General features: G+C 38.9%; 1 protein-coding gene across 2 annotated transcripts in view; it reads right to left on the reverse strand.

The window, feature by feature from the left end:
* LOC112466007 (AF4/FMR2 family member 4) overlaps positions 1-21,313 on the reverse strand; it is a 191,006-nt gene extending 169,693 nt beyond the window's left edge. For both annotated transcript variants that reach the window (XM_025033846.1, XM_025033848.1), the window contains exon 1: positions 20,173-21,313. In XM_025033846.1, the coding sequence (XP_024889614.1) occupies positions 20,173-20,237 (65 nt within the window). In that variant the 5' untranslated portion in view covers positions 20,238-21,313. The remainder of the gene's footprint in view (positions 1-20,172) is intronic.
* Positions 21,314-22,386: the final 1,073 nt, after the last annotated feature.

Below are 22,386 nucleotides of genomic sequence, written 5' to 3' on the forward strand. Positions count from 1 at the left end.
AATAGGATCCTAATTTTGTGATTTACCATGCATTAAAATATATTTTTCTGTGACATGCCTCGAAATATGTTATTGCAAGGCGAATACATTATTATTTATAACTTTACGTAATATCTGCAAAATTCTCACGAATTTATGAATCTCATCTCCAGACAAAAGCCTGAATGACATAGCGTTCTTATATCGCTTTAATGCAATAGACGACAATGACAGAGAAAGCAACGTATACTGAAAGCAACGATAAACTACTGGATTATGAAATAAAGTAAGACATTTTTTTATATATAAATGTTCGAAGCTTTTACGGTCGGCTGCCACGCGGAAGTCGCGCGACGTTAACAGGCGGAATCGAGAAATTGTGTCGGTTTTCGCGCAATCGCGATTGCGTCTCAAGTTTCGGTCGCTAATTGTACGATGAAAAAGCACCCGGTCGGAGAGTCGCGATTACAATGGCGCAATCAGCATTGGGTAAGGAGCTATAACGCAGTCGCCAAGCAGCACGAAGGGAATACACAGACGAGAAAAATAATAACATTAAAACGAAGACAGGAGTGTCGGTGGCGTAATAATTACATCGATCGACGACGGGTCTATAATTAACAGTCGCGAACGATCACTTATCCTCGTTTGAATACCGGGTAAAAAGCTCAGGAATAATAACTAATTCTCAATCTATTTTCTCTCGTTTTCTTTCTTATTTCGTAACAATGAATTCTCTTTTCTTAGCCCAATCTTATGTCCACCTGACTCGGTTATTTCTAGAGAATACTTATTAAGTGTCAATGTTATAATGTCAATAGGTTATTAAACGTCTCTGACGGTAAATCACGATGTTACATAAATGATTGTTACACGAATGACAACGTAACTAGTTACATTTTATATTATTTAATTTTTTTTAAATGATTCTTTTTATTCTGTTATAATGATATTTTGTTTGCTTCCGTATTGCATAAAAAAGTACAATGCGAAACGAAACCTTGATGAAATTTGCACTGTCGTCAGTAGAAATCAAATTCGGATATATTATATCATTAGAAGCTAATTAATTAGTAACTATCCTAATCTTGGATCTAGAGAAATCAAATTCGAATATATCGCATCATTAGAAACTAATTAATTAGTGATTATCCTATTCTCGAACTTAGTGTTTTTATACATGTAGTAAACTTAGTAAAAAATTAATAAGATTTCAGAGTACTAATATAAGGGCGAGTTAACCCCCACAAATGTAAATAAATTAGTTATTTAATATTAATTCTTAATATTAATTATTTATCCTAGTCTCGAATTTATTGCTTCTCTCCTCGCAGGGAAGAAATAACTTTGAGACTAGGGTAACTAATTAATAATGAATCAATATCTAATAATGCGATAAAACCTACTTTTATTTCTAACGACGAGGACGCTAAGTTAATAAAGACTGAAATATTAATACATCGATAAAAGATTAATGCTACAAATGTATCCTGAAATCAGGGAAGATTCCTCTTTAAGAATCGAGTTTAATTATATGACTTGTCGCATCAAATTAATACCCTGTCTTTCCCAAGGATTCATCCCTCATTTTATTTATAATAAGTTACCCCGAGTTCATAACGAGCTAACTGGTCCTCTCTCGCAGTTTCAGCCAAAATAGCGACCTCGAATGCGAGACAGAGCGGCTACGACACCGACACGTTTGTCATTGACGATGCATTCTGCCATTTGTTCAACTCGGTCGCTCACCTCTTTTCGCCTTAGTAACAGTAACGCTTAAATAATAATGATCACGCGGTCGTCGACCACGCCAACGACCTCAAAGATACACGATACCCATGCGGCGGGATTCGGATGCAAGGCGATTTCTGTCGAATAGAGCCCGGCCGAATGTAACGGGTTCTCTGTTTCTTTTGAAAGACCTTGAGAAATTTTTACCGTTTCCAGCTCGTCCTGAATCATTTTATGTTCTGTTGTACTTTTACTTGGATCTACGAAAATTAAGATACCAATAGAAACTAAAACATTTTTATTTGCGACTTTAAAGAATAAACTTTATTATGTGTTACCGAATTGAGTGGCCGATTCAATGGACGTTTATGAAGAGTTAAAAGCTAGAAGAGAGAAGAATTAGAAGAATGAAGAGTTTAGAAACACGACGGAGATTAAACCGACGATTCTCGAAGCAGGTGGTCTGTATTCTGCAGACTCAACCGACAGGGTCCTAACACGATGGCGGAAGTTGCAAACGGGTAGCGCATTGAATGCAACCCTAGGGTCGGCGAGAACGGACGGCAAAGGGCGGCAAAGAGTAGCTTGAGCACTCCCGCAGAGAAGAGTTCTAAAAATGATCGGCCAGAGCACATGTCCACGCATTTCTACTACGCATATGTTTCCGCCCTAATGCTTGCTCATCAAACTATTTCAACCGAGAACGAATATCTTTCTCAAAGCAACGCGAGCGTCAGCATACCATAATTTGTCAAATTAGTCAGCATATCCCGTAATTTATGTATGTGACATTGACTTATAACAGTTTTGCTTAATACAAAAATTATGTCATCTTAATAATTTGATAATAATCGTCTCGAGTTTTAATCATTTAGAATACACACGCGTATATCTATATCTTACCTATTCCTCAATCAATATGAAATTAAGGTTTAACAGAAATTCCGAGGAATTAATATCTTCTTACATTATTACAATTTCCTATAATGTTCACAATTAGTAGAATGTGGACTCCTAAATTTTCTAAACGGGATCTATTATCAAAAATTATTATTACGAATTATGAAACACCTTGAATATTTCAGATTCGAGCAAATCGTGCAGACGAGAATAGTCACGAGAAAATTAGACGCGATATTTAGAATGTTATCGATCCACCTCGTTAGAATTGTACAGTTCGTTCCATCGTGGGAGTTGCCAAAATGCGCGTATATTTTTATCCCAGGGAGTAATCTTTTCTATATCACGCAGAAAACCGTATACCGGCGCATCTCGCCATTCATATTTCTAGGAAATATCGTCAGTGGAACGTTGCGAGACAGTATTACGCGGGGACCAGTCTGCTCCCCGGGGAGACCTACTTTCAACGCGGAGCTTCCTTCCCGCCGCCGCCGCCGTCAAATTCTTTTCTTCGTGCCGCTTCCTAAGCGGCTAATCCCGCCGATACTCGGCCGCGAAGTATGCCATTTACCTTTTAAAGCCCCCCGCCCCGCCTTTCCGCGCCCAACAATTTATCAACTTTGCCGAAAGTTACCATCGCGCCGAACGTAGCGCGCGCCCATTCAGTCGGAACGCCATGAAGAGGAAAGTTTTTCCTTCTTGTTATTCTTCCCGACAGTATTTGCTCTCTTTATCACAACGCCGAGCAATCAGCGAGTCGATGGGATTGCGAATCTCTTATCTGTTACCTCATCTGCGCTTATCCAATGCACCGAGTGAAATCTGACAAATGTAAAATCCATTTGTACAAGTACTTGCTATAAATCAATTCGAAGTGCCTTCAATTCTTTATTGATTTAAGTCGTTTTTCAGATGTGTCTCACTTCGCGCCGTTTCACTTCGCGGAGACTCAATATTTCACGAGTGATTTAATTATCAAGATTTAATCTAGCATCGCTAGGTGAAATTAATTGGTCATATAAAAGAAAAAAAAATGGAATCTTCATGAATCAAAAATTATTGTGTAAGTTCGTTAGACGCTCATTTCGCTTCGAGAACACAGGGCGATATATTGTCACGAGTTCAGGTGTTCCTATGAGACGTAAGTATAAACCGTTTATCGAGGTAAGGCTAGCCGGTATCTTCACCCTCTTCCCTTCTCTCACTTTGCCATCTATCGCGCGTCCCTCGGACACGGTCCCTGCTCTGCACTGCCATGCTACTGTCTCGTGTTAGGGGACGTTCACACCGCGCCTGTAAGAGAGCGACGAACGAGGCCACGTATGTTATCTACACGCGAACGAGGAGGCGATCGTAACTTTCACCACCGTCGACGCCGGAACGCGATCGTCCTTCGTTTAATTCTCGTTAAGTCACGAAATATTCGCGTTAAAACGAATCGATCGAGGCTGGCCCCGAAACAAACGAAATTCGCCAAACATATTTTAATTGATTGCGTTAAATAATGATTATTATATTGAGCAATTACATACATTATGTAAATACGAAATATAGCAAATAGATAATTAAATGTAAAATGTATAACGGCTTGCCTTGTTACATCAATCATTAACCGACAAATAAATAAAACGATAATCCGTGTAATTTCATGCGTACGCGATAAATCAGAATTAAATGACGAAGTGGATTTTCTCGACTATTAATGGTCTCATTGGATATGTTTATCGACAGTGATTATCAACGCCGGATATTATGTGCGGAGCTTTATTGCGAGCGTGATGCAATATAATCCGCGAAAACGTACCTATGTGAATAGACGCGATCGCACGCGGTTGACAGCGGCGCGATAATATCAGCTGGTTTACATTTGCTAGTGAGTGCAGGTCAGCGAAGCGACTGTCAAACGGTCTTACGTTATGAATAAATACCCGCTTTCGAGTAAACAGCTAAACTGTTACCGCGGATATACAGGGGTGACAGAGATATACCGCTAGTTTTCGCCGACGACCAATCCGCTTCGAGTTTATTCGAGGATTCATGCACGAATGAAATGGTAAGGAAATGCGAGAAAATCCAAGAGGCACTCTGTATGTACCTACGTTAAAAATACATTATGTGTAAACGCGCGCTGTTATTTCGTAGCTATGAAAGTTTGTCGCCTACCGTGTGAACAAACGTGGTAATAATAGATCTCTCTCTGTCACATTTTTATAGAATAATTCAGAAAGATGATATAAAACCGTGGTATTTAGTCAACAACTTATTTATCACTGGCGCAGCAAAGCGAGAATGAATATTATTTCTGGTTTTAAACACAATTTATTACATATGCGAAACACGTGTCATTTTTTATCAGCGTCTATATTTAAGTACGATGTATCTTAGTCTCATAGAAAATAATGACTGGAAACAACTTTTTTTAGCATTCTCAACATTTTTACCTAAGTCAACAATTTTTTATAAAAAAGCCATTCGACGATCTCAAAAATATATTTTCCTTGTACGATTATAAAATAATAAATAATAAATGATTGACATAAAGAACTATCATTCGAAATATATGATGTTATTTGGTTTCTATTAGCTTCCTCTTTTTCCCTCCCAAGTAAAAAACTTTCGAAATAATAATTATATTAATATAATTTCGAAAGTTTTTTTGTAAGTTACAGCTGTGCTCGATATAAAAGGAGAAACTGCAGTGCACAAAAGATACTGATAGATTAAAATGAGTAATTTGTCATACAATCTTATAATTCTTATAAAATAATTTCGTTTACTTTTATACTTCTGGGACAAATCTTCAAGTTGTTTTCAGTCTTTTAATTCATCGAATTTAGCGAATTTAGAGATTATCAAGATATTTTCCAGGAAACAACTTCATCAAGTCATTTCTTGAGTTGAGAATTTATTTCTATATAGAATAAAAGAAAACAAAATTATCACTTGGCGAAAATTACAAAGTCACGCAACAAATCATTCATCCCGATCTTCCCTGCTATTTTTTCTACCTGTTGCATCATGCAGTTACAATTTCACTAGCAAAACATCCAGTTGTAAATAGAAAAATATATAGGTACCGGAAAGTATACGCAAATTGAATTTTCTATCAACAATCGGCACTTGTTTAAAAATGCGTTTAAGAAACTTGTTGTCACTTGCAAAGTTGCAATTTTAAGTCAGTTAACGTACTACTGGCGACGAAGAAAGTAAGTCAGTTTACCCGTATTAGAAAAATACACGCGATCCCGTTTTACTAATTACTTGTGCACTAGCTATGCTACTCGTTAATGAAAAAAATATATCACACGCAAAACGCGTACTTGAAAAATCGTATTGCGTGGTGCATTATCGGGAGGGTTGCCTCGTCGTCAGTTGTGAACGCAACCGAAGACGGCCGAGTCCACGTTAGAAATCCGCCGGTGAAAGTGTTGGATTTGCACGGCAGCTTCTCGTGGCACAAACTTAACGACCGTTAGAATGTCCAAGTAAAGCGATGCCTTCTACATATTACGTCGCGCGAGCAGGTAGCCCCGATTACAGAAATGAGCACCGAAACGAATTTTGGAATTCGCGTCGCCAAATCTTCGTCACATAAGATTCATTGAAACGCGAACAAATGCCAGGGCCACGGTTCGAGCATCCGATTGCCGTTAAACTCAGCTGAGCAAAGTAAAATGGACTTACATCTTGTAAGTTCTTCTTTCTTAAGTAGTTGAAAGTAAAAAGCACACACAATAAGCTCTACTAAAATTTCAGAGTCTGATGCAATCGATCGAGAATAAAAGTAAAGTCGGTCTTTGTGAAAGCCGAGCAAATCCAATAATCGCATAACATGGTAGCTATCCACAAAGTTATCGCAAACTGTGAGCGTAAACAAATGCGTTTATTTAAACGCGCATTGAGAAAGCTTTAATGACTTTCGACCAAATACTGTAATCTTCGTTTAATCTTTAGCAAGCGTTCTGTCTCGCAACGCACGGTACATTACGGCATTGTGGATTTTTATCGTGCATATTTGCATTGCGCGAAATTACGTTACATTCCAATTTTCGTCAGAAAGAAAGCTGTGTTAATCTAAAAAAATCCGCAAATGAGAGAAATCGAGAAGAAATCAATAGCTCCGGGATATTGTGCAGAATTCTAAATATAGCGAGACTCGTGTTTAAGCAAATAAAAATTGTACGATTAATTGTCAATACTCGCGGCGTTGCCGCAGGCAAAGACATTTTCAATGACTTACTTCGGAGGAAGACCAATCAATCAGCTGTGCCATCTGCATAATCTGCATAATTAATACAGCGCGTACATACATATGAAGAAATCAATCGCGTGCGGTTAATAGCAGTCTGACAGAAAGTCTCATGTCAGTTACAGTCTCATTGCTACGGCAAAGGACGATCGTTTGCAACAATTTTCGCCGGGGTATTCGCGTAACTCGAGGGAAACGCCGAGGAAAATAACGCGTCCGTAATCAATACGTTGGGCTTATTTGTTATGCGGTTAATGCTTAGTTACAAACGTCCAAGTTGCGACATTGTCCGAGACAGCACTCGCGCGCGCGCGCTGTTCGCGAATTATATATTCTCCACCGTACAGTATTGCGTACAATTTTGCGAGATATTCTCGAAACTGTCGCGCTAAATCAGTCCTCGTAGAATCATACACCGTATTAATAAGTTGTAGGAAATGTCAAGTTACAGGATTGCAACGAGTAATCATCGCTCGTTCAGAATAATGAAAAACAAGGTAAGAATTGATTTGCAAAGTCTAGAAACCACGTTATCGGAAAATAAATGTTATATTGCGTTACTCAAAAATGGAGCAACACTATTTTTTACACAATATATATAATTATACATAATCTATATAATTATATGTATTAGACATACATAATTATATAATATCGAGGCTGTTGGAAAAGATTACTGATGTCTATCTAAAAAATGTTGTTTAAATAAAAATACTCGTAAAAATACTTCAATATAAGACAAATATATCGTGATAAGAGCAGCTTAATCAACATGCAAAACATGTGTTACATAATTAAGTGGAAAAGACGCTATATAGTTATATATTATATTTTGTATGCTTTTATTTATTCTAAAATAAATGAAAGTTTTCTCTAATAACTTTTTAACAAGGGGATTTTCTTCGCTTTTATTCGATCGAAGCGGTCAGTAATCAATGTATGCAAATTTTGAGAAAAGACGTTAAAGCTTCTTGAAAAATTCGACGATATGATTATCGCGATCGCGTTCTGTCGTTTTTATCAACGAACGATTATCACGAGCTCAAGGTCGCACGATCTTCTGCACGAGTTCGACGGCCTCGACTGGCCGCCGTTTCATTTCTCGAAGAGGATTACTGCACGGTCTCGTTGTTTCGGCGCACTTTGCAACGGAGTCGAAGGAACCGGTGAGTAACTGGCGAAAGCGCCTACACGGCCTTTCTCTTCGACTACGAATTATCGATGGCGCACGAGTGCCTCGCTTTATTCAATCATTGTCAATTCGATGAGGTACGACTAGACGACGTTATTTCCTTCCGTGTTTAGCGTTGCGTAGAAATTATATAAAATCGAAATTGAAAGCCGATTGAAATTAAATAGCGATTTTTATAACCTGGAGCAAGAATTACGAATTTTCTTCCGCATAAAAATCAATACTCAATTTCGATCGACGCGCACTCTTTCCACTTTTAATTTACATATTATAAAAATTCTAATATCTTTCCTTTATTCATAGACAAGAATGTCTTGTCAATTAAGCATTCTTTGAGTAACGTTTTTGCTTAAAAACCATCAAACAATTGTTAAAACTGATAGAAGTAACAGATATAACAGGTAAAAATTGCACTCGTTATACGGTATATTACAAAAGAATACTCCTTTTAATTTATACAGGAATGCTGATTATCGCTCGGAAAAATTCTGCGGGTCAAGGAGACCGATTTTGTTATCAGACTACACTTTCAGTTTAGTTTCACCGTCGGAGAATCGAATAATTTTTTTTATTCGCCTCTGATTGTAGCCAGAAATTTAATTAACCACTCGGGCAGCTTGGAAATAATTAACGTATTTAAAAGAATTCTCGGTCGCTCCAATTACCTCGCTCCTACAACCGACACGCTAACAAACCGAATATATTTTCTCGAAGCAATTTACAACGAATCAACGCGCACGTATATATCGCTGTGTGTGTTACCGCGAACCCCAGATAAGATTATGCATACGAGTTCTTTTTCCTTTTTTTTCCCCCGATTCGTATGTACTTATCAGTCGAAGTTGCGTATTCGGCTAGCAATTTTTAACGAAGATTGCCATGATTAACTCGCGTCGCGACAAAAAAGATAAGAACAACGTTAGAATCGTAGAAAAAAAAAAACACTTCCGAGTAGCAAAAAGATTCATAAAAGGACAATAAAAAAATGCTTGTGCACACGACGCATCTCCTTAATTAATTAAAACAATTAAAAAAGAAGAAAGAGATCAAATTTGAGAGAAATAAATTTTCGGAGAAACTTCGCGAAGCACTTAAAGAACTCGTAGTTGCTCGTAGGCGGAACATCGTTTTAAAGAATATCGTTTCAAATTGGACGCGAAGACACGTAAAGTTATAAGACGGTATCTCGTATAATTGTCACGTATGGAGGGAAAATAACTTTAATCTGAGCGTATATAGCCGCTCGGGCTCGGGGCTCCGAAGTTTTCGAAGCTATGCCCGAAGCGTGACGATGCGTGCGCTCGATAAGCCCGCCCCTTATTCGACTAACTCCTAACCTGACCCAAGTCGGGAGGAAAAATCTCTTTTTTTCGTGTCGCCCGTTTGCGTTTCGTGTCGGAGCCAACTCGATCACTTTTGCCGCTCGGCGGCTCTCCTCCACCAACCCGGCCGATAGCGGGCGAAAACGTCTCGGGAACGCGTCCTGACATCACGCGATAATAAAAAAGAGAAATCAAAGCGCATTCTTGTGCAATAACTTATAAAGTCGCGTTCCGCACGCAGGATATATCGCGGGTGATATTTTAGCTCCGAGCAGAAATTACTGCGTCGCGACGGACTATCGCAAAATTACAGTTATTTATTAAATCATCTTTTTAATCGCTGCTGAAATAAAAACTTCGGCTTTTCACGATGTTCTGAGCAACTCTCAATTGTTCCGAAATAAATATAATTAATTTTGTAATTACTATTATAACATCGAAACTCTTTCAAACAAATCGAACAAAGATGATGAATGTCCATTGATAAATATCTGATTACAGGATGTCTCCTGCTCAAAACGAGAAAGTTCTTTTTATGATACGAAATAATTCCCTGATATTCAGTTAAAACTGTCACACAATCGACGATGGCGGAGATACGAGAAAGATTAGAGGGCGGAAAATAGGTCAACGTACTAACGGCGTTTCAGAGTGTCGGAACCCTGCGGCTACGATAATGAGAAAAGAAACACGGCGCCGTCGTCTCCTCCCACCCGTCTTTTCTCTCCGTTTTCCCCTCTTTCCACGTTTCACGCTTGACTCGCGCCTGGTATTAAACGCGCAAAGTGGAAAATAACGTAACTGTTTTACAAAATGAATTTATAAAAATGTTATATCTATTTATGGAATTCTATAGGAGATAATGCGCATTGTGTCTCGTATACATAATTTTTCGAAGATGAAATACCTCATATATTTTTAGTTTCAGAACTAAGGGAAAGTTTGAAAGCAAGAATTTGTAATATCCCCGTGTTTTAATTATGTTCAGCATTAATACATTACGCATATATAAAATCCTAAAAGAGACGACGACGCGCTTATGTTTGCATACAGTAAATGCGGCGTGCAATTTAAAGCAAAAAAAAATGGCTGTATAGAAAGAGCAGCTGAGAAAGCAGACTTTATTTCTTCGCGGGTATAATATGCTGAGACTCTCGCGCGCGCGTCTCGAGAGGCCGCATAAAAAGCTCGATTCAAATTATACGCCTCTTAATTTCGCCGAATGAAAAAAAAAAAGCGCAACTTTGTACGCGGCGACGAATAAACCGTGCGATTTACGCAAGTGTGCGTCGAGAGACTCGAGAGCCGCGGAGGGGAATCACTCGTAATTTCCACAAAAAACTTGGACGTTCGATTATCCACCCCCTAATTTCGTTCAATTACCTTATATCCTCGCAATTTGCCGCGAATGTGCGAATCGATATTAGTTTATACGGCCTGCGAGAGTCCGAAGGGGGCATTAAATAGAGAAAGTGCCGCAAAGGGTCCCCGCGTCCTCTTGGCGCCCTATCGCCGTGCACGATAATGAGAACAGAAGGGCGGCGCCAGCGCGCTCTTTTCCCCCTTCGTTGCTCTCGCGTTCTCTATCTATGTATGCGTATGTAGGTACCTACCGCCGCGCGTATATACGCTCGACATATTCCGCACGCATGAAATTGAACAAACGCGAAAGCTCGTTAGCCGAGTGAGAGAATGCACTCCGCGCCGCCGAGGATTTAATTTCATCGACCGTCATTACGGGATTGAGCGTAGAAAAAGACGCGATACCGTACGCGAAAAATCAGTCCGTTCTGCGTTCTGCGAACATTTCTCACGTTTCATATAATTTATCTCTGCTTCGAACAAATGCGAGAACGATAGTCAAGTCAAATTATTATTAATAAATATGAATGGATATAGGCTATGTAAGATTAGAATAAAATTGTGAAGATAGGATACAATAACTCTGTTAGCACCAGTTAGCACATTCTTTTATTAAAGAAATTAATTGAAACACGCTCGTTTTTTCATATATGTTTGTGAAATGTATACTGAAAATACTATCTGACAAGAGTATTAATTTCCTGCAACAGTTTGTATAATATTCAACTCTGGACCAAAGTATAGAGAGACCAAACGCAGACTTTGAAGTCTGTTAAAGCGATATTTGGGAGGAGAAAATAACATACTCAAAAATACGCGTTTCCTATATCGTGTTTCATAGATATTTAATTTTGTTTCATATATATTTTTATTTCACATATTTCTGCATATTTCCATTTATTAAATAAACACAAAACGTAATTATTTTCTTCTGACTCCCTGAAAAATAGTAATATATCGTCTATGAGATATGAACACCATGAAGAAGTTTTGTATTCCAAAAATATTCGTATTTCATTCGTGTTATACTTTAATTCCTCTCTTCTATCATTCTATTTTATTATTTATCTAGATAATAAACTAAAAATTTTTAATCAATTATTATATACGTTTGATATTAGAAAATAATATTATTAATTATCACATCTTCATAGTGCCATCAATTGTATTTCACTAAAATTTCACCTGTTTATATTAGTTTATAGAATGCTTGGAAAAAAGTATAAGATGTAACATTTTTTTATCAGATTTAGAAACAATTTTTCTATGCGAATAAAATCGCTACTCCATTATTCATTACTTTTTGCCGAGTTTGCAAGTTAAATATTTCGTATCATATTTATATTCATACCGAGATTCATACTTATTCTAATCAAACTAATTTTGCAATTAGTGTCTATCATACACCAAACATGTTAATAAATATAAGCTTGCGCATCCTTGTAGAGATCACAAATCGCGATAGATGATCACGCACATTCCAGAATTGAATATTAATATTAATCCGTCCTAGCCTATCCATTTCGCAACAATAAATCTGTGAAATATTATATCTATCTGAGTGGAACTAAATATATACAATAATATACATATATTTGAATACATCTTAAATTAATTAACTTCCACAGATCTATTGCTCCAAATAAAAATTTTAGCACTCACCGATCCGACGCGAAGCAGCGGAGTGTTGCAGTAGTAACTGCGTTGAACTGTAAAATAAAGGATAATGCAAATTATAGAAGCGTCCAAAAAGTAAACATCCGCGATAAATAATTACTGTACGCGTAAAATAATTCTATGATTTTCAGTAAAAAATCTCTTTCTTAATATAAAATTCTTAATATAAACTTTTGTGAAATTCGATAAATAGAAAAATCTAATTTATATCAATAATCCAAGTAAAAAATAAAAAACAAATAATTACCTTATCGTTGCTCCGCCGACGCCCGACGCCTCCCAGGCCAGCTCCTCCTCTCAGGTGTCTTCATTGCACTCCCACAACACTCGCGAAAACACGAATTAATTACGATATTGTGCGTGCGCTAATTAGATCAGATCAACTCGGCGCTCGCTTTGCGCGGCACTCGCGACGTTAGTCGCACGTGACGCAGCACATCTTATTATCCTACGACGAAAGAAATAGGATCACACGCGAATACGATCGCTCGACATCCACGACGGGCACGACGTCGTCGTCTCGTGAATTAGACGAATCTCGAGTCTCAAGCGGAACAAATGACTGAAAAATCACTCGACGCGCAGGACCTTGGATATCACGCAACGCGATTCATAAAGTCGAGTTGACGAGTACACGAGACAAAGAGACCATTCGACAAATTTTAATCGAGATTCAATATCGCACACGCGATACATTTCGAACGCATAAATTCCGTCAACGATCGGCGTATCACATCTTTTCGTTGCTCGAGGATTTCTCGATCCGACGACTCGCGCGTTTTCCGGAGTTTCAATACGATAGGCAGGCATGCTATTATACCTCGAGTAGATCAATTGCGTGAGATACATTCGTCTCGACGAACGACCGACCCGATAACGCTTACGAGTCGTCGAACGCGGAAGAGTCGGGCGGCCGCGCGTACCGATCATCGTCGACTTTTCGTATAGGGAACGCGATCGCGTTTGAGATGTATATCGCAACGCGCTCTCTTCGCACCTTGTCGCTCTAACGTCTCGAGGGATAATGCGTCGTCACGCGGCTCGCCCCCCTCCCCCTCCCCCACCTGCCCGCCCGGGTATCCGCCTGCGAGTCGCGCAAAAACATCAAGGCAACCGCGTAACGTAAACAATGGGCTTTAAGGTTGTATGACCCCTTAGAAGAAAAAATGCCAAATTCTTCAAACTTTGTCAGGTGATGAGTATTATAATAATAAAGCATTGTGCCAAGTTTGAACAAGTTTGCGAGGCCCGTTCAAAAGTTATAACAATTTGAATTTAACATGGGCTCGTATGGGAATTCATCAAGTTTCACTGTTTTTTCAACTTCATTTGAGAAATTAATATCGAAAAAAATATGGCATCCTTTTAAAACTTTGCAGAAATATTAATAAACATCTTACAAACAAATTAGAACCAAAAAAATTATGACTTCGAGGATATTTTCTGAAATATTGAATAAAAACCAAACAGAGAACAGTCTCGCTTGGTCTCGCTGAACTCGTAAGTACAGAGATCCGGCAACAACGCACTATGACGTCACATTGGAACCTCTCTCTCCGTCACTCTCCGTAAAGGATAACAAATACTACAGAGGTCCGTTACTTTTTCCAATAGAGCCTCCTGTGTATCGAAAGTGTGCTCTGAGCACGTGTAATATACAGACGCATCGTTTGAGGTTAGTTTTCGCTTGCGTTACGAAAATGCCGAAAGTAAAACGTTACATGTGGAAAGAAAAAGTTGTCACTGAGTGTACAATCAACGGTTAGCACAGACAAATACTGGGAAACATAATTTGAAGACACGAGTCGAAACCACACCAGATGATTGTAACAATTCCATGGCACATGTAACGTTTTACTTTTGGCATTTTCGTAGCGCAAGCGAAAACTAACCTCAAACGTTGCGTCTGTATATTACACGTGCTCAGAGCACACACTTCGCGTTCACGCAGCTGATGTCGAGTGAGATCAATGCTACCAACTTACAGAAAATGCGACGTTGTCGCGATCAAAATACTTATTTATGAGAGCTATTGTATTTAATTTATTAATAAATGACGTAAATAAATAACGTAATATAATTTCATTAGTATTTTTAAACAGTAATTACTATGTTTTGTTACTTTTTAAAGATTTTCTCTCTTTCAGATTTTCGTTTGTGTCAGTTGCAAGTCAGGTACAGTCTTTCTAAAAATCATTAAAAGTGAAAGTTTGCATACGAGAAAATATGCATAAAAATGTCTCTATAGCTCTTAAAAACACAGGCAACCGTTATTTTAATAAAATATTAATATAAATATTACTTTCCAGTAAAGAATATCTTCTTAAATATGTTAATTAGCTTTATGTTACGTTTCTTAAACTTTTGGCAGAGATCTTACGGGTCATACAACCTTAACTCCGTGCCGAGAGTCTCGTACCAGCCAAACACGGCCGCTACGAAATATTTCATGTGTAGTGACGAGAAATACACGTTTATACACGTCGAATATATAGGTACTCGATTCTCCTCGGAATGTAGTCATTATCGCGGACGTTACGCTTCGTATTGCGAAGACTCGCTAACGTCGTCGCCAAGATGATTAATTCCGCTCGAGAGTTGGATTTCGAAGACTAATGGAGAAATCGTTACGTGAATCTCGATGCGACGAGCACACCGGCACAATTTGATTCGTATGTATATGAATATATACGTGTGTATCTGTATGAGTGTAATGCATATCTTGTATAATAAGTATTATTACTAGCAGATTTTTCAACGATTGCACGCAAATTATTTAATTCTTTTTCGTAATAAAAGTTTATATTTAATTAATTAATTAATTCACTTAAAGAATATCGTCAAATCTAGTATTCGCGTTTGAGAAATATAATTTATTTTAATCGTAAAAATATTTGTGTAACTTGATTTATTATGTATCACTTATTTTTCCTATTTGCGCTTTAAAAAAAGAAACTTTATTTCGTAGCAATACATTTTATATTAAATGATTCTGTCTAAATGTCAATTAAGTCAAACGTTATTATTCTTTTAAACGTCGCGATTGCGATAAGTATCAGGAGATACCAAACGTGATTATTTCTATGATAACAGATCAAAGATTATTAGCGCAGATTAATTATCTCCAATTATTATAAGTCATAAACATATCGAGTCGGTGGTTATTTATCGAAAAGCAAATATTTAGCTCCATTTATGTATTTAAAATAGAAATTAAAGAGATAGAGAATATGGATATTATAAATTGGCTGTCTCATTATACGATATTTAGGGGAGATAAATATTTCTCTAACGATGCTTAAATTAGAGTCAAATATTTTGCATCGCGCTTTCAATTTTTCGCCGATTAAAATATAATTTGTCGGAAAGCTGTCAAGTGTTTATAAATAACGTTTCACGAACTTCATATATTGATGTATTGTATTACTATAATAATATAATATTGATATGCTACAATATAAATGAAGCCACAGACACGACAAAAATAATAGATTGCTAAGTGAAATTAATTTTAGATACTATTTCCATATCTGTGTAAAAAATGTTCGATTTTTCTTCGAGTAAAACTAACAAATACACAGAATTCATAAGTACTTAATTGTAAGTGACTAACACTAAGAATTAAATTACAAACAAGCGCTTATAATTAATTCTTTATTATTAAGCGGATATAAAATTTGTATTTACGATGTTTTCAATCGATGAAAAATCGAGCATTTTTAATATGAATACAGAAATAATATCTCAAGTAAATTCTGCTTAAAAAATCAATTATTTTCGTTACGGCTACTACGTGGGTTACTACTAATTTATTCATGGATTAAATTATCGTTATCAGCGTACATTGAAAAAAAATTGTTAGAACGAACAATCTTTTTCAGTTATCTTTGTTGCTTGTAATTCAAGGTTCACTATTAGATGTCCATAATTTAAATTTTTAAAAGATAAAAAAAGTAATTACTTAAGAGAATTTATTTTTGAATATATTAAAAGGACAAAAAACAGAAAAGTTTCTCTGTGATACACAAATTTAAATAACTTGCACGTAATAATAAAAACAATTTGCTATCGTAATCAACTTGTTAATATGATGAGATCGCTTTTATTAAAATGTTGTATAATAGTAATGGAGATATCTTGTATTAATTACAATTATATTGCTCTCATAAATTTTAATTGTATCTAATAAATTAATATATTGATGATTACTGGATTTTGCCAATTAAATGTTTATTTAAAAATACTTGTGCATAAGAGCCTTACTCTTCAGCTAATCTTAAATAAGTTTTAATAGAACTTTGCTTCCGGACAATAATATTGCACCAAGATATTTAATTAATATTTCAAAATATTACGAAAAGCACAGAACATCCAATTAAATTTTCTGGTAGAAAGAAGGTTACTTTTCAATTTTCAATGGTCTTGTTTACCAAATGCATCTCTATCAGACATCATAATGAAACCTATATAAATATAAAATATATATATAATCGATAATTAAATTAGATTAGAAATACGTGAATAATAATTATTTAAAATAATGCAAAGAAAGGATATAGATATGTATATCAAACTTTCTATGCATCGCGCATATGTTGCAGGAGACCATGATAATTACCAATCAACGTAATTAATATTTCGATTTCGATTGATATTTAACGGGTTAATTGTGCCGCAAAAAATCGATCCACATCGTACCTAAGCGAGAGTCGTCTCGAAGGAACCTCCTTCGAAGCGAAACGATAATCGCGCGATGGTGAAAGGAATTCCACGCCTGCGATTTTTATTGACAGGCGCGTCACTCGAAACGGTTCTTTCGGCGGAATCGGGAATAGAACTCGCTCGAACTTGTCTCGTTATTGAGTTATTATTGTCATCGGCCGGATTCGTTCGAACTAACTTTCTCTCCGTTCCACCGCGACGATTTGAGGATTCAACGGAGTCGTGGAATTACCGGTATCTCACTAACTTATCTAACATCGAGAAAGTTAAAAAAAAAAAACTCGCCGGCCAGAAATCTTTATACATATATCGATTTCGTGAAATCTACATATTTTAATAGTAAATGCCATTATTAATTCAGATTAAATTATTTAAATTAATAGCGGAGGCATTTGATAGCAGCTCTCACTAATAATACAATCAATTGATGATAATTTAATGCGATTATTAAATTCTATTAATATTAAACAGAAAACCATTATAAAAATTAATATTAACTTAAACATATACAGAATGTTCTTTAACAGCGAAAAAAAAGCTTCGTTCGCGATGTTCTCTTAATTAATTTGAAATCGATTACACGTGGATAGACTCGACTGTGTGTCGACTATCATTTTGTGTGTCTAGGATCAACGAGGAACACATGGTATACCTATGGCGGTAATCGAGTCCGCCCCATGGCGATATTCCGGGCGCGAATATTTCCAGCAGGGAGGCGTGCAAACAGCAAAATTATTATTCCACCAGCTGCGCGGTCGTTAATTACGTTTACATTGAATATAAGTCACCGCGTAAAGCCTCCGTGTTATTTTGTGAAATTCGAGGACAGCCGTGACGACGCTTACGTGAGTATTGTCCCAAGTGCCATGCCGGCTGATACTGCGAGCACATCGTATTGCGAGTATCTCGTCGTTAACAACGGAGCCGACATGCGAAATGTGCGTATATACTTATATGTATATGAACCCGACACTCGGCGATACCGCAATCATCACGCGCTTTACGAGACGATTCATTGAGTCACGAGTCACGATACACATTTTGCATTACTTACACGGAGCATTAGACTTATACCACGCGAGTATCCATATCGACAAAGAATTGCGATCAAATAGGAATGAAAAAAAAAGAAAAATTAATGTCTTTCGTAAATAATATATCTATAGATAAGATAAATCTTTTGTTTGTATCCTACACTTAATTTAATGTACTACTTATATTATTAAGCATTACCCCTTTTAATTTTTTATTTATTTTTTATTTATCTTGATGATTATGAACGTTTAACCTTTCGTTTTGCAATTCGTCTTAATTATAGTCTCGCTATCTGTTAATAATAGTTGATCATTATTAAACTGATTACCGCATTTGCTCCACTTTGCTTCACGAATCGATTTTCGACATTTCAGAGATAAATTAAAGGCCGCATGCATGCGTGCTCGACCGTGGTGCATCGAGGCTGGCTGCGCACACAAGCCGCACACGTGCGGCAGAGATACGTGCGTAAACCAGACACAAGTCGGATATCGACACGAACTGCCCTTCGTTCGCTATTTTGCATTTAACAGGGCCGCGCCAAGGACAACGGTTGCGAATGCACCGACATAACGCGATGTCGTGCATCGCGCCGGTCGAGGCCGTCGTCGTTTTTAAGAACCGTGCGCCGAAAATGTTGGACGAAACCGGACGTAAATGCTGAACGCGATCTAAATGCGGCTTGCAAACTGCCGTAGCGAGTAACGGATTTAAATTCATCGTGTGGCTTTCCGGCGCTATCTGCGATGTCGACGTCGACGTTTTATCTTTCGAATAATATCAGATAAGCATAAATATTAAAGAATAAAGAATAAATATTAAATATTAAATATTAGAGAATAAATGTTAAATATTAAAGAAAGCACTTTTGACTCGCAGCTTCTTGTAAATATAAAGCCCCGAGCTACAGCTTACGTGCCGTGTATTTCAATCTGTCGATGATAGTTGTTATTGACGATAATTGAAAAGTCGATAAGCAAAGGTTGGTCATCGATTTACCGCTATTACTGCGCGATCATAGCGGCGCATATTGTGATAAAAGGAGATATGGATATTTTCAAATATTGGGAAAATATTAAAAATTTCAACAGGCGTATGCAAATGATATTGACACTTTGCGCCGCGTTCTCGTTTACAGCTGCTAGCGTGGGCTCTTTATCCTCTGTCTAAATTCTAAATTTTACCGGGGACATAGACGCTGTATATACCGTGTAAATAAGGGTGCTGTATTAGATAGCGCACCGTGTGTGAACGTGCACTGAGAGAATGCTGACCGTTAGTTTGTTAACTCTCAAACTGCACATCTATTGCTGGAACGTGCTTTTCACTCTGCGATCGCAAGAAGCGACTCTCTCCCTCTGTCTTTCTCAGTGCTGCTTCTCTCCTTATGCACATTTCAAGTAGAAAATAATCAAATGTATCTCGCGCTCTTCCGCTTCGAAAATACACGAAAACAAGATATCGAAGGAGGATGTACGTATCAATGACCATAAAATTAAGCAGCTGGTAGCGGATTTTACAAATTAACATTTTAAACACGGCAATGGTACTATCATGATTTTCCATTATCATTCGGCTATTAGAGAAATCAGATTATGAAGATTAATTATGAGAATTAATAATGAAACTCAGATTTATATATATTATAATAATAACAGTTTTATTTTTAATAATTTAACCATTAATTATTGCGTATTACGGATATCACCGTCCACCAATTTCAAAATTGTTTATGGTCAAATAAAATTTGTCGGCTGTTCCAAAATTTATCTCATATAAACTTCATTATATTATAAAATTTTAATTTTTAAAGGTATCAATTAGAAGTTCATCCTCTGTTTACACGTGTAATCTTCATCCTAAAAAATCTCCGTTATCGTTTCTTGCGATAACGACTACTGGCAACTTTCTATTAAAAAATGGCAGAGTACCGAGCTTGCCGAGTTTAAAGCGCTTACGATCGATTTCGAGCCGATCGAGGAACGAACAAAGCCAGTACTCACCTCGATAAGGTGCCCTTGAGCAGAGGATTCCTGTCGTCATAATATCCACCGCCGTTCGAAGGCATCTTCAAGTAATCCAAACAACGGGCACGTGGCACTGGTCACTGACACTACGGCACTGCATCACATTGCATTAATTGTACGTGCGATCTGATCCACGCCGCGTTAGCTCTCCATTCACCGCCGATGATCTACTACCGGTAGTCGGGAGACGACGTTTTACCTTGGCGATTGTTACACGCGCGACACATCGTCCCGGCGACAATGACAGCAACAGGCGCCACGACGACGACGTTTGCGATCGCGGCTCACCGACAAATCCGCGGAAAAAATCAATCTCCCGTGCCGAACGGAAAAACACGCGGAAAGTCTTGAGGAATACGAGGATAGTCACTCTTCTTCCTCGTATCGTACTCCGCTTTCTTCTATTATCGACCTCTTCGTTGTAGTAACCTCGATGTTTCTCTTCTTCTGGGTATCGATGCACGTACCTTCTTTCGTAAGTCCCCGTCTCTGCTGCCTACCTCTTTCAGTCTCTTTCTGTCAACAATTCAACAATCAACACTCTGGAAAACTCGCGCGTTATTTCTCCGCGATTATCGCCGACGAACTTCGCGTCTCTGTCCCTTCCGCGAGAAATCCAGTCGCGCGCATATGTATATAACGTCCGTTTAAAGACCCCAGTGGGGCTCGTTCCAATTTCCCTCGGCGCCGAACGTAAACGCCGGAAGTGGACTGATCGACGGCGCGCGACGATCGTCACGGCGAGTCGCGCGCGGCACTTTCAACACGGACGACGGCGTATACCGCGCGTCGCGGTAACAACAAACAAACTCGCCGCCGCGAAGGACACTGTTCGCGCGCGTATAGGTACACGATTCGGCACTCGGACGGAACTCGATCGCGGGGCTCCGCCGGAGAAATTCCAAGAAGCGGATGACGTTCGCCACCGGTTGACTGATCGACTGCGCCAGCACGCGTGCGCGAACGCCGCGCGCGGGGTGTCTCCTTCCTCTCCAACTTCGCTCGCTCTTCCCGTCGCCTCGCGATCACCAGATGTGGCGTCGCGACGGCGGCGTCGCCTCGTCGACTCGCCCCGGAATACCTTCGGCCCACTCGTCCTTGCCGGTCTCGCCTACACCTGAGGACAAAATTCGACGGGTTCTCAACTTTCCTCTCTCCCTCTCTCACTCACTCTCTCTCTCTCTCTCTCTCGGTCTACGCACGTGCGCGCACGTGCACCATCTGGCCGCGACTGGCCGCGTCGACACGTGCGGCCGCCGCTACCAAACATGGCCGTCTGTCAATCCCCTCCCCCCTCCCCCCACCTAGTAGCAGAAGACGCGACGCGCGACGGATCGTTCCACGATTCGCGCGACGCTCGCTAGCGCGTTTTCTACATTTCGAGACGCGGTCGAGACTCTCCCTCGGTTTCGTACCGCCGATTACCACCGGGGACAACGCGCGAAACGCCTGTCGAGCCCGCGATTGTCGATCTTCCGCGCGAAATCTGTTGCGATTCAACGACGCCGAAATCGCGCTCGCGCGCGCCTCGCTCGTATCGCCCGAGTGAAAGTGCGCCGAATGCAGCCGACAGTCGCTCGAGTCGATCTCCCGTCTCTTTCTCTCTTTCTTTCTCCCTCTCTCCCCTTCTGTCACTCGACTTCGACTCAGTCGAGTCGACTGTTCTCTCGCTCGCTCGCTTGCAATCCGCGCGCGAAGGCTGCCGTTGACGTAAACAAACGGAATATTCCCGTGGAGGCGCGCGTCGCGCGAAAGTAAAGGCCTGTTCGGCGGAACGAATTTTTTTTTTTTTTATAACCATTCACACGGTCCTTCGGTTTCGGTCCGCTGGCAATTGAGCCTAATTTACGTGTTTCACGCCGCTCGGAACGTATCCGCGCGTTCGAATTGAAACCGAAGAGAGTTGAGCGTAAAAGCGGAAGCCAGGAATGTTTAGCAATTCCTCTCTTTACGCCAAACTCGCTACTAATTAAGAGGCTTACGGGAATTGGTCTTAATTGCCCTCGTTCCGATCGGATTTCTTTTCCATTTTTTTCCCTCTTCTACACCGAGCTCTACGAGTCGGAAATTGGCAGTTTAAGATTGGCAACTTTCTTTGCCTTCCCTCTAATCCTCTTTTATACAGGCTGCGTTCGCTTTGGGTGCTTTCGTGCTTGGGTGCTGAAAGTATCACTCCATATTTTTTCACCA

This window comes from Temnothorax curvispinosus, unplaced genomic scaffold (assembly GCF_003070985.1).
Source record: "Temnothorax curvispinosus isolate PA1 unplaced genomic scaffold, ASM307098v1 QBEX01015766.1, whole genome shotgun sequence".
Taxonomy (NCBI): Eukaryota; Metazoa; Arthropoda; class Insecta; order Hymenoptera; family Formicidae; genus Temnothorax; species Temnothorax curvispinosus.